Here is a 12,528-nt window from a genome sequence, read left to right on the forward strand (position 1 = left end):
GGGGAGGGTGGGGGTGGGGGGTTCTGCAAAGGTTTATTATTCGCAGAACATTAACAGAAAGGGGAAGACTGAGAAAGTTCTGGGAAAAGAGGAAAAAGTGATGACCAAAAAAGCAATACTAAAAAAACCAGAGAGAAGAGGTTACAATGGCTTCATGCAAGGGATGGTTGTCCAATTCTCCCATGTTGCTGCTATATAAAGTAGGCAAAATCAACCAAATCTCAAAACTGCAGATCGCGAATAGGATGGTCTAGTTGAGCAAAATCTTTCCTGAGTAACTACTAGGTCCTTTTCAAATTAGAATAGTACATCAAACTCATTGCTTTAAAGGCTTCAGACTCCAAGATATGATATATAGAGCAAGATCTCGATCTTGAAGCCTATCACTGCGTAATTGATACATGGATAAACCATAGTTGGAATAACATCTCTGCAAGATCTTGCTAAGTTGGGGCAATTTTCTTCTGTTAAAATCAATGCCGGATTTGAGTGGGAAGCTTTAAATTACATTACTATTCTGAGAATTAGTTCGTGGTGATCTTGAGTTGCTAGGTAAGAGTATAGGCAACCAACCCAAGTTCTCTGTAGATTTTAAAGTCTCAGTGGGAGTATAGAGAATGGCTCCTAACTTTTTTAAGATGCAGCATGATTCCAAGCCTAGCAGGATCAAATTCAAAGATGGGGCACTGGAGGTGGATCCCTTGACAATGAGCATTAAGTCTAACAGAACTACTAGAAGCAAATGCATTGCCAAGAGGTGAAGCAAGTTTTGCTAAGCATTGAAGAGGGCTGTAGCTGAGAAGCAAAGAGATGGTGTTTTCTTGACATGCAAGAAGGTAGGTGACAGTACCGATGGAAGAGTCGAAGCAAACTAGTCCGATGGAAAGAGTCGAAGCAAACTAGTCCTTCCATGGCTTTCAGGGTATACTAAGCCAGGTGTGGTCTCTGGTTGTGCCCACTATTCTTGATGCCTTAGCTGGTGATCACCATAATCTCATTACTGAACCTTTGCTTCCATTTTAGTATTACAGACTCTTAATTTGATTCATTTTAATCTGATCCCCTAAGTAGTTGTCATGAAAACAAAGGTTCTCCCTATATGCATACCAAACACAATCTAATGTATTATCACGTTTGAAAAAAAGACTATTTTTGTGAGCATAAATTGATCCCTGGTTCAGCCCTTTTAGCAAAGCAGGCTGCTAGGGTGCTTTCCCATTACGCTTGATATTGAGTACAAACCATATGTCTGACAAAAAGAAGTATATAAAGTCTCCTATTGAAGTGTCCATTAATGGGTAGTTTTTACTTGCACCAAAGTAAAAGAGACCGATGAGTTACCTAAAGAGAGATGGGATGGCAATCCCTCTCCCCAAAAGATTGCAGAAGGAATTTAAGCACATAATCAAGGTCAGCAGCAGTTTTCCCAAGTTTTGAAGCAGGGCATGACGCACGTTAACACTTGAAACACCACACCTGTATTTGAAGGATTGCTGCTGCTCATGGCACACAGGTAAGAAGGTGGCCAGCTTGATCAATTCGTAGGACCATATATGAGTTCAAGATGATCAACATAAAGATCCTCAGGAAGATAGGAGATCAATGCAGGTGCGGAATGGTGGATAAATAACATTATATCTCCATTTAAGCCTATTCAACAGCCACAGTAGTCCTATTGCTCATGTGCTCATGTTGGGCATTTCCAATACAATTGAGATGGCCGAAAACTATACAGCAAGTGGCCTAGCTGGTACTATATATATAAAACCAACAGTCAAATTTAACAATCAGCTTTCATCAAAAAATAAAAATAAAAAAAATTCAACAATCAGCAACGTACATCGCGTAGCCAGATAGCCCCTCTTCGTGAATGCATGACAAGAATCGATGAACTCAAACACAGAAAATAAAATACATCGAACCCAGTAAATTGGAATGAAGTTTATATTACACTCATCTAACCTAAAATATTACAGGCATGTGTAAATGCATTGGAAGCTCTCTCTATAAACAGGTCAATCCTGCTAGCCAAATGGACTGGGGTTGGGGTGTCTTGAGGTGGGATAGCAGAGAGGAAGAGAAGCAAAGAATATTACAATCAACCGGGGAGGAAAACAAAATTCCCGCTCTTAAAGCATCACTAACATAAACTCTTAAGCACCCACAACTTGCTTACAGACCTTCTGTTTCTCAATTTCTTCTCATTGCCATCGGTGGACACTCTGCTCAACTGGTGATCCAGGAACAACTGGTACGAATCCCCTCCCACCAAACACAGGACGCATAAAAGAGTTATCAAATTTACGCCAGTAATAGTGAACAGTATGAGATGGGGTGCTTAGGAGCATCCGGAGGCTAGTTGGGCGGGGGATATCTTGGCCACCAAAACCTGCTTCACAATCATGTTGTCCGTTCTCAAGAAGTGGGGCAGACAACGATTTTCGAGTTGTTGGCTCAGGGAAGAGGATGCCGCTGCTCAAGGGTTTCGAAAAAGGTAGCAGGAGCCTAATTAGAGGTTTAGTCATCAATCCAAAAACCTGAGAAAACAAAAAGAGATGTGAAGTATTAAACACAATTTTCTAGGCCTTATAAGAGGATTAGATAACCTCAGATACAGAGGCAAAATGACAATCAAGACAAATACTGTACACCCCTTCCTTCCCCCCCCCCCCCCAACCCCGCCCCAAAAAAAAAATTTAGATAACTGAAAAAACCATAGTAGCTTTGCTCACTGCAACCCTCTCTAGGATTAAGTATAGATGTTTTTATAGGTTTGTGATTATCAGCAGAGGTTGAGCCAAAACATTTACTATATGTCACACACAGCAGTCCATGTATAAACCATTTTTTGGGGAAACATTGTAAACCATTGTTTAATAAGGTAATAATGTCTAAATGTCGGTCTTCAGTCCTTCAGCCTAACTAATCATAACCAGAAAGTGGAAATTTGAAAACCCAACACTAAGGTCCATACTTCAATTCTATAAAGATTATGCAAGTTCAAAACCATGGATTGAGCCAACACTTCAGAAAAAGAACAAACACAGTGACCATAGCAAATCCAGAGCAACTACAAAATGATCTTTTTAGGGCATGCAAATCTTACCACTGTACTGAAAAGGACAACGGAAATGGTGCTAGTGATCATGATAGCATTCCCACGCAATTGAGTATGGCCTGCCCGAGTAAACTGCAAGTGAACCAAAAAGAAAGAGAAAAAGGACTTCCTTAAGTGAATCGTGAGCAAACTTAGTACAAAATACATGATTTACATATCTATCTGTTTATTAAAATATCTATTCATCCTCATGGACCAAGGAAATCCTACAATAGTTGGACTTGGACACGCATCTCAAGAGAGAGAGAGAGAGAGAGAGAGAGAGAGAGAGAGAGAGAGAGAGAGAGAGAGAGAGAGAGAGAGAGAGAGGAGGGAGGGAGAGGGAAAGAGAACCATTACAGGTCAGCAGAAATCATAGTATCAGTGATCCATTTTTTTGCTATCAAAAAAAATGATGGGACTGGAAACACAGAGCAATATCATTGCTTCTTTGAAACAGGATGATTCCACAGAAATATAGAGGGTCCTAGGACTCTATTATGCGGAGAACTTCATTGCACGATATTAGAATGGGAATATGCTACATATTTTTCCTTTCTTCCCTCACCACTGGAACAGTGAAGCAAGTTGACTGTACCCCTTTTATTCTTATTTAATAATGAGATTGAACTGTCTTAAGTTTCTGGTGGTTTGACAAATCTGTCACTCTTCTAGCCAATTATGTATTTTTTGAACTTATAAGACGAAACAGAAATATTTTACCTGATTATAAGCAAGTGCCATAGATACTGCTCCTCGCATGAGACCAGCCCACCATACTGTAATCTGCAGGATCAAAATTGCCAATTAATACGTCAATGTTAAAAAGGATGAAAATCCAATAAACGAAATAGGAAAAATAAAAGATGAAAAAGCGAAAAATCAACAGCTTACTTGCTGTTTGAAGGTAATTTTTTCATGAGGAGCCTTCTTAGCAAAGTTGGATAAAAATGATAATGGAAAGACAAAAGCTGCTCTCCCCACCAGAACCAAGCCTAGTAGTATCGAACTCACTCCAACTGATTTCCCAGGACTACAAAGAGAATAAATCAAAGTTAAAGGATTTAATATAAGTAAATAAAACTCTTCTAAATAAATGCAGCTCTATTTGCAACTTATGAACTGAGTAGTCCTGTAAGTTGAAATTCAATGGCTGACATTCAAAAATAAAAAATAAGTAGAGAGAAAGAGAATTAAGAGGTATTCAACAACAAGAAAAAGTGAAAAACACGAAGTCAAAATGATTCCTAGATCTTATTTACATGCAGCTCAATGACATAAGGGTACATAAACCTACCTATTGCTCACAAACCTCCACTTCTCAATGTCCAATGCATCCATACCAACATAAAGAAAGATAAATATCTCAGCAATAAATGACAACGTTGCAAAAGCATGCCTGGGAAAATAGTAAACACAGCCCATATGTAAGAATAACTAATCTAAATCATCAGTAAGGCAAAACAAAATTACAGGTACAGGAAATATTTAAACTATAGAGGAATAAATTGTGAAGAGATTCAACATACTTTGTGGTGACTCTTGAACTCTCCGTCACATTATGCCAGGCATAGTGGGACATGACAATCCCACAGAAGAATACAGTAAGAATACCACTCAAGTAGAACAGCTGCAATAAAAATTTGCCATAGGGCTGTGTTGGTACTGAATTTTTGGAAAATAATCCAGAGCAGGAGCATTCAATAAGGCTCACACAACATTAGAGAGAACATTTTACCTCAGCCAACATATAGGAAAGGTAGGCCATGAGTATCATAAGTGCAACTTCACGATCAGTAGAGTGCCTTCTAGTCACGAGAACAAAAGCTATTAGAGTATTGATAGAAAATAAATTGCAAATGACTTGCATGGCGTACCATTATAATTTTTGTTTCACATGCTAGACAATAAAGACATGACCCTGATGAGCTGCAAGACACTAGTTGTCATTGGCCAGAAAAGTTTGAGTAAAATGTAGGACCCCCCCCCCCCCGGGCCCCCAAAGGGTGGAAAAGAAAACACCAATTGGGGCCCCCCCCCCCCCCCCCCCCCCCCCCCCCCCCCCCCCCCCCCCACCCCCCCCCACCCAAAAACATGCTAGACAATAAAGACATGACCCTGATGAGCTGCAAGACACTAGTTGTCATTGAGAAAAGTTTGAGTAAGCTGTAGAAAGCCACGCTGGCTGGGAACCAATAGGTTGCATAAGAAGCTACCAATTGGGGTCCTGAAGACCCAAACCCCCCCCCCCCCCCTACCCAACCCTCTCCCCCAACAACCACCACCACCCAAAAAACAAAAACACACACACACACACACACACACCTGTGCAACAGTACCCAGCACTGATATGAAAGTACACTCCTGTATGTGCATCATTACAAGGTTGACAGGCATTCCACCTTAAATCTTTTTCTAAAACTTATTCCCCCACTCCCATTTAAAAGGTAAAGCTAATACAGAATAGCCCATAAGTATTGCAGATGAAAGCTGTCAGTAAACACGGAACAGAATATTCAACCAAAGAAAAAGAATAGAAGAATGGCAAGAAATATTAAAGAAAATTTTTTTTTTAAAACAGGCCATTTGCATACCTTCCCATATACAACTTCTTAATAATGAATGCACTTAGCAATCCAGCCTGCAAGGCAACAATAATGTAAATGTAGGTTCTAACAGGATGGTCCAACAAATTCAGGGGGCTAAGAGAGAGAGAGACTCACAATCACTCCCAGCAAGGTGCTTGATATAAATAAATAAAAGAAATTGCCAACAAACTTTAAAGCGATGCTGGTGTCAATGTGCGAGAGATCAAAGCTCTGAATTGCATTAAAGAGCACCACTGAGGTGGCATCATTAACAACACCTTCCCCAAATACTAGACTATAGAGTAAAGGTGTCTCATCCTGATTGAGAACCTGCACCATCAGATGGAATTAATATAACAATGAGCTGTTGTGACAAAACAGCGATGACTGATTCTTAAAACTTCCCATACCTGCAGGGTGCAAACAGAATCGGTTGCAGAAAATATTGCGCCAATTGCTACAGACAATGAAAAGAATTAGAGATGATATAACAAGCAGGTTTACAGCATTCATCAAACAAAATCAAAAACAAAAAAACAGCAAAGAGAGTTCATTGCAGAAGAAAACAGGAAAAAAGAAGGGGGGGGGGGTTGAGGAAGGTTTGGTAGAAGTACCAAGATAATCCCCTATATCAAGGGAACCTACATCCAACTTTTTAAACAGTTCTCTGGCACCTGGATCCACAATTAGAGAGATTGTATCACAAACAGATAATATACCAATAAAAAGGCCAATCATGAGAATTGCAGGCATCAATACTGTTAGCATTGACTTATTACCAAATTTATACTAATTTTAACTTTGAGTGAATTTTGGATTTTTTTTTCTTCTTTTGTTTTTTTCGTCCAAAATTGTCTGTTGAATGTGTACAAGCTGCTAGTTTGAGCATCAACTTAGTAATTAGAAGTTTGCAGCTTAAAAACCACTACAGCAGTTTAACTAACCAAAACCCATAGCCAATTGACATGCTTCAAGAAATGCAACATATAAACTCATATTCTGCTAATATGGGGTCACAACCCACTTCTTTTGAAGGAACAATTTTGGCTTGATTTTATGGCAACCTACCAACGTAAGCTTATCGTGCTAAAAAATGGCACTAATACAGATGAAAAAGGAGGAAAGTATAAACTTCATCCCCAATTAGATTTGCAAAATGACTCCTCGTGGCCCCTTAAAAGAGTTGTATGAGAGTATTTCACCTGTATGAACATGTTAACAACTCTTGTCCAGTAATTTGTGCCAATTTTCTCTTACTATAATTTTTTTTCTTTTTCTTTTTTTAATAACTTTCCATGTTTGATTCATCATTTTCTATTTTCCATTTCCCATCTTTTCTGTATATACCAAAGTTTTGTCCAAGTAGGTTCTTTTGATCCATGTGCTTGACCTCATTGAGTTGGGATAAGGCTAAGGTGTTGTTTTCTTTTTCTTTTCCTTTTTCTTCCCTCTTTTGGAGTGGGGGGCGGGTGAATTTGATGTCAAACACTTCCCCTTTGCTTATTTAGAGTCTTCATCTGAATTTCCTCAGAATGATGCTTAACTGCTCAACAACTTCTTATAGACTTGATTTTACAAGAGACCTATTATTAGGGAAAGAAAAAAATAAAAAAGACAGATTTTATCAGGAACTCACAATTTCAAAAAACTCCAATTTTAACAAACTTATGTCCAATAGTTTAGCTCTTAAATGCTGTATCAAATGGCGCTATAGAAGAATTGAATAGTCTGAAATAACAGCATATATATAAAATCATATAGCATACCTAGTGAAATGATTATAAAGGAAATCAGTGTACCAACAGCACCAAATAGCATGATTGTCATGAAGTTGCGGAAAAATTGCTTCTTTTTCACCTGAAACCTGGTGAAGATCAATAAGGAAGGTAAAGATTAAAATCATCAAGACTGGGAAAATTTTGACGTTGCTGAATCAGAAAACATTTCATGTGCATGCATTGAAAGAGAGGACAAAATTTAGATGAGTAAATTCTATACAACCAAAAACTCGAGTAAGTTAAACTAGGTTTAAGCTGCTTTAAACATTTTCAGTTCTTTTTATTTGTGGTGCCTGAGTTTCACAATTAATCTTTATTGAGAAGCCATGTAAACTTCAACTTTTGCACATTTTATGGTTTATACAATGAGTAACAGCTACTGGTTGAACCAGAAAAGCAGACCAAAGAGGTAATTGTGAAGTACACACTTGAAACGAGGACAACTAATTCAAAGTAACTTTTACTCTCATAGCACACAAGAGATCTCTAGAGCTTTACTTTGCCGTTTACAGACTTGTATTTTACATTGTATATTTGTGACTTGGGTATTGTTACAAGAATGACTTGGACAGATCTGCCTGTTAAAGTGCCTAAACAATTTGTGAACTATCAACTCAATTGAGGTAAAGTCAGTTAATAAATAGCTCCTAGCTCCTAGCTCCTAGTCAATAATTTAATCACAAATATAGAACTGTACTTGTACAAAAATATTGGAAATAAAATGTTAGAACTGTTCATCTCGGTAGTTGGATACATAATGATTTTAACCGCAAACACTCGATACATTGAACAAGTTTTTCACTTAGGAATTTGGAAGAATGCGATAGCTGCTACATTGAAAATGTATACCAATTATTTATTTTCTTTTTTTATTCACTTATATATCAAATGTTATCTAACGTGTATTAGCAAAAAAAGTCGAAATCAAATGAGTTTATGGGGATTCTGGTTGCCCAGGTAACACCAAGCCATCATCTGTCAACTTCTAATTTAGGAAGCTAAAATGCCAATGCCAAGGGCACTGCCAAACAAGCTCAACTGCTCTGGGTGTCCGGATGTCTAGAACAAGGTTCATCATTACCCTTTGACCAGTTCAAATTGGTAGGCCAACTGGCTGAATCCTCTCTAATGTTTTTTTGGTTTCAGGGACAAAAATTTTAGTGGAGCATTTACAACCTTGAATAACTAGTGCAGCTCAAGATAAAATTGATTCAAGTCAGAACCAACCCATGTCTGTTCCCATGCTGACCAAGTTGGACACTGGTCCTGGACTAGGAATAATTATTCAGACTGACTGAACTAGGGCAGGTCTATGAATCAAAGATCATTGTTCACAGCCAGAATGCTCATCAATATTATCGGGTTGGATCATATACTTGGTGCTGAAAGATTATTGAGCCCTAATAACAAAGATTTAACAGCAATACTAACTAGTTGTTCTGAGCTTGTACATGCTGATAAAGAACTTATTTCAACCAAGGTACTTTATTTCAAACAATATGTATATCTAACTGCCCTTTTACAAAATCTTAAATTCATCCTGTGAATGATTCATTAGGGACCTAAATAAAGTGAAACCATCAGGTCCTAGTCCAATTTACTGTCTTTCAACAACCACAACGATAAGAATTCAGCCTTAACCCCCTACTAAATGGGGTGGCTACATCGAACGTTGCATTCCAATTAACTCTATTCTAGGTCATACTGGATACAAGGCATAAGCCATTCATGTCTTTCCTAACTTTTCCTAAGGTTATTTTAGGTCTGCCCCCTTGCTCTTTTGGTTCCTTCAATTTGGACTAAATCACTCTGGACTGAGGCATTTAAATGCCTCCACTGAACACAGCTCAAATGACTTTCTTGTGCTTATCATGTATTGGGCAACTCCCAATTCTAATGGTGATCATTCCTTACTTTATCCTTCCTAATTTTGCCACTCATCCACCTCAACATCCTCATTTCTGCTACACTTAGTTTATCTATATGACGACGATTCTTAAATGCATAGCACCAGTGAGCAAAAGAAGCAGCAGAACATAGAGTGAGAATGCAAATGCAAGACAATTTCTGCAGATGAAGAACTTGCAGTTGAAAACGATGAACTACTGAGTGTTAAAAGTATGAGAAAAATCTACATGAACTGGAGAAACCAATAAAACAAACTATTCACAATCATAAGCTAAAACGGAACTACACGAATTGCTTCTTCTTTTTCCCCTTACCCAGCGTTAAATATAATTGGAGGAAGAAGATATATGAAAAAGAGATCTTCACTGAAGACTAAAATATGAGAGCTTCTCCCCCCAGAAAACAGTAGAATGATGACTCCTGTACAAAGTCCCTGCCATTAACCCACAGAAAACCTATTATGATCCAACAAACTGGGTGAAACTGTAGCCAAAAGGTAAAAAAGCGATAGTGCAGCAACTCACAATTACAAGTGCTGTAATCGACTCGTTCATCCATCGGTTCTCCTCCAGTAGATGCCCAATCACGATACAAGCACATAGGAGAGCCACAAATATATTCATCGAAACTATGGAGGTATGATCAGAAGTGGAGACCATCCCCAACTTCATCAAAACAGAACCAAGAGGGAAAGCCATGTCGGCTACCTCAGTCCAGAAAACTAAACCAAGCAAAACCCAGAGGATAACATGTTACAACTCTCTTGCACTACACGTAAAGCAATACTACCCATTCGAGACGCTTCCTCTTCAGACCCGAAATGTAACTCTGCAACAAAACAACGAACATCAGTAATAAGTTCGCTGGTTGGACCAAGATATCAAATTTTCGAACTTGTAGAGATCTCAGAATCCCAAATCAAATACACCTTTAGATTTCAACGAGAATGACTCCAAAACAAGATCGATTTCTCCGAATTCCTACCCTGAACTAGAAGGAGAAAACTCTGAATTGGCTGAACCAATCCAACTCAGTAATTGGAAGAGAAGTAGGATCATATACTTGAAGACAATACTTCTAGTTTCTCCACTAACAGCTGAAGAGAAGAAATGAGGATTGGATCACTGGGAAGACAGAAACGAAGAGACTCTTATAAAGAAGAGGAGCGAAGCGAAGAAATGAAAAAATGGAATGGAGAGAAAGAGAGAAATGAAAGAAAGAGTAAATTTGGTTACGGAGATGGAACGACACAGAAGGGAAAGAGGTGCAAAATCCTAACTGTTCGAAAAAGAAGATAGAAAAAAAAACGGTTTTTTTATTTTTTTTCTGAGTTCGTTTTTGCTTCTCAACGGATATCTAGGGAACCCCAAAAAAATGAAAACCATTACCAAACAACGAAATTTCTAGTACCGAACGCTGAGCATTTCCCGGTAGTTCTTATTTTTAATTAATTAATTTCATCCTATTTCTATTTTTATTTCTGTTCTATTTTCTCGTTCTTTTCCATTAAATAATGTGCAAATCTTTAGTCTGTCCTTCCACCAATGGTGTGATCTGAAAGTAACGTGACACCTTCGTCTTCATATTCCGTAACGCAGAGTGTGGGGCCCATCATTAGGGCCATCTACACTTTCAATCCCACACGGCCACACGCTGGGATCAATGTATTGCCAAATTTACCCTTCTTCTCTATTTAATATTATAGCTTGGAAGTTCCAAATTGGCACTTTATTTATAATTTTTGTTTTTTCCTTTTTCTCGTTAAGACGTCTGTGGTGTTTGGATTGTCAGAAAAGAATACGAAAGCAACCACTGAATCAATGGAGATACAAATATAACTGCATAGGAACATATGATTCAGATATTCATATTCGATATCAAAGGGTCAGATTTGATCAACTGCCATAATAAACGCACACATAATCGTTCAAAATAAGGGAAAAGATCCAAATCTAACAACTTCCTTAGGAATAGTGTTTGTAGACGAAGCAATTTAGGAGAAAAGAAACAATGACGAACCACCCTCGGTAAAAAGCACTTTTTTTTTTTTTAATATATAGACGGGGTTAAAAAACCCAAATCAATTTAAAGAGAGCTGGTCAAACGATCCACCTGAAGGAACTCCTCCATACCTTGAGGGGGTTCCTGAAAGAAGTGCGTAGGAGACTCCAATGTTGTTGTTCTTTTCGCCATCCAATCGGCAACCATATTTGATTCTCTATTAGTATGAGTAATGATGATATTTCCATGTAAATCTACCAACTCTCGAATCGCCACAATAATCCTTGTCATCCTTCCTTGATGTTGAGTACTCAGTTTCAAACAATTAATTACTTGTGAAGAGTCAGACTCCATGTAAACAGGTAGCATATTTCTTTCTACTGCATAGCATATGCCTATACAAATAGCATAGAGTTCAGTTTCAAGAACACTTGTCTTGGGGATTCTATGCACCAAACCTCTAAAGAGAGTAAGGCTGGTGGGACCCCTAACGTATCAATAGCGTGAAGTTGTTCCACCCTATCCCCGAGGTAGAAGATTCAAACTCTTCACAACAGCATTGGCAAATTAGATTTTGTAAACAAGTTGAATATCAAATCTACAAATGAGGGAAATAGTTAAATTGGCCACGTGGCAATATGGAAACCCCCTAACTTCGGAACCTACTTGAAACTTCTCATGTAGAACAGTAGAAGACGAAAGGAAGTTTGTTGACCAGAAATATTAAAAAAAACAAAAAAATGGAAATATGAAATAAAAAAGGGGCAAAATGATAGGGCTCGATGCACACAACCAGGCAAGAGTGCAAGACTAGTGTGTCTTTTATTTTTACCATTTTACCCTTCTGAATGCTATCAAATTATCAGAGTATCAGGCCATGCTGGTGCGGGTGCCGTCTTTTCCTTCCATGCAAATTACAATTTTAGCCTTTGTCGTTTCCATATCGGCTTTTCTTTTTCGTTTTGGAGTTACGATTCTGCCCTTCTAAGTGATGTTCCCATAATTAAGGGTGTCAACCGATACGGTTTCGGTAATTCGGTACGGTTTTGGTACAGTACCAACTTTGAATACCGAAAACTAGAACCGTACCGTACCGAATTTAAATGGTATGGTACGGTTTCTGTATTTACAAAAACGGTTCGATACGGGAAAACGG

General features: G+C 38.3%; 1 protein-coding gene across 2 annotated transcripts; it reads right to left on the minus strand.

Annotated features, from left to right (window-relative positions):
* Window positions 1-1,294: 1,294 nt before the first annotated feature.
* On the minus strand, window positions 1,295-10,639 carry LOC149010416 (sodium/hydrogen exchanger 1-like). Of its 2 annotated transcripts, none has more exons than XM_089161591.1 (15): window positions 10,300-10,639; window positions 9,896-10,199; window positions 9,686-9,804; window positions 7,452-7,549; window positions 6,300-6,359; window positions 6,096-6,142; window positions 5,821-6,015; window positions 5,692-5,738; window positions 4,836-4,902; window positions 4,627-4,727; window positions 4,395-4,496; window positions 3,992-4,130; window positions 3,821-3,883; window positions 3,107-3,190; window positions 1,295-2,537 (listed from the first exon to the last, which is right to left on the minus strand). In XM_089161591.1, the coding sequence occupies exons 2-15, from the start codon at window positions 10,067-10,069 to the stop codon at window positions 2,202-2,204; spliced, it is 1,632 nt and encodes a 543-aa protein (XP_089017717.1). In that variant the 5' UTR covers window positions 10,070-10,199; window positions 10,300-10,639; the 3' UTR covers window positions 1,295-2,201. The 2 variants fall into 2 exon arrangements, with proteins under 2 accessions (XP_089017717.1, XP_089017716.1); XM_089161590.1 differs by having other exon boundaries at window positions 4,836-4,905.
* Between the last annotated feature and the right edge of the window lie 1,889 nt (window positions 10,640-12,528).

Source organism: Hakea prostrata, chromosome 7 (assembly GCF_041222555.1).
Source record: "Hakea prostrata isolate BN-2017 chromosome 7, UWA_Hpros_2, whole genome shotgun sequence".
NCBI classification, from domain to species: Eukaryota; Viridiplantae; Streptophyta; class Magnoliopsida; order Proteales; family Proteaceae; genus Hakea; species Hakea prostrata.

What these genes read in the sequence shown, in the direction of transcription:
- LOC149010416 (XM_089161590.1), bottom strand. Translation starts at nt 10,069, where the DNA reads ATGGCTTTCCCTCTTGGTTCTGTTTTGATGAAGTTGGGGATGGTCTCC. An exon ending in CGATTACAGCACTTGTAATT is followed by an intron (nt 9,805 to 9,895) that starts GTGAGTTGCTGC and finishes GGTTAATGGCAG; the next exon opens with GGACTTTGTACAGGAGTCAT. An exon ending in TTTCCTATATGTTGGCTGAG is followed by an intron (nt 4,728 to 4,835) that starts GTAAAATGTTCT and finishes TTTTTATTGCAG; the next exon opens with CTGTTCTACTTGAGTGGTAT.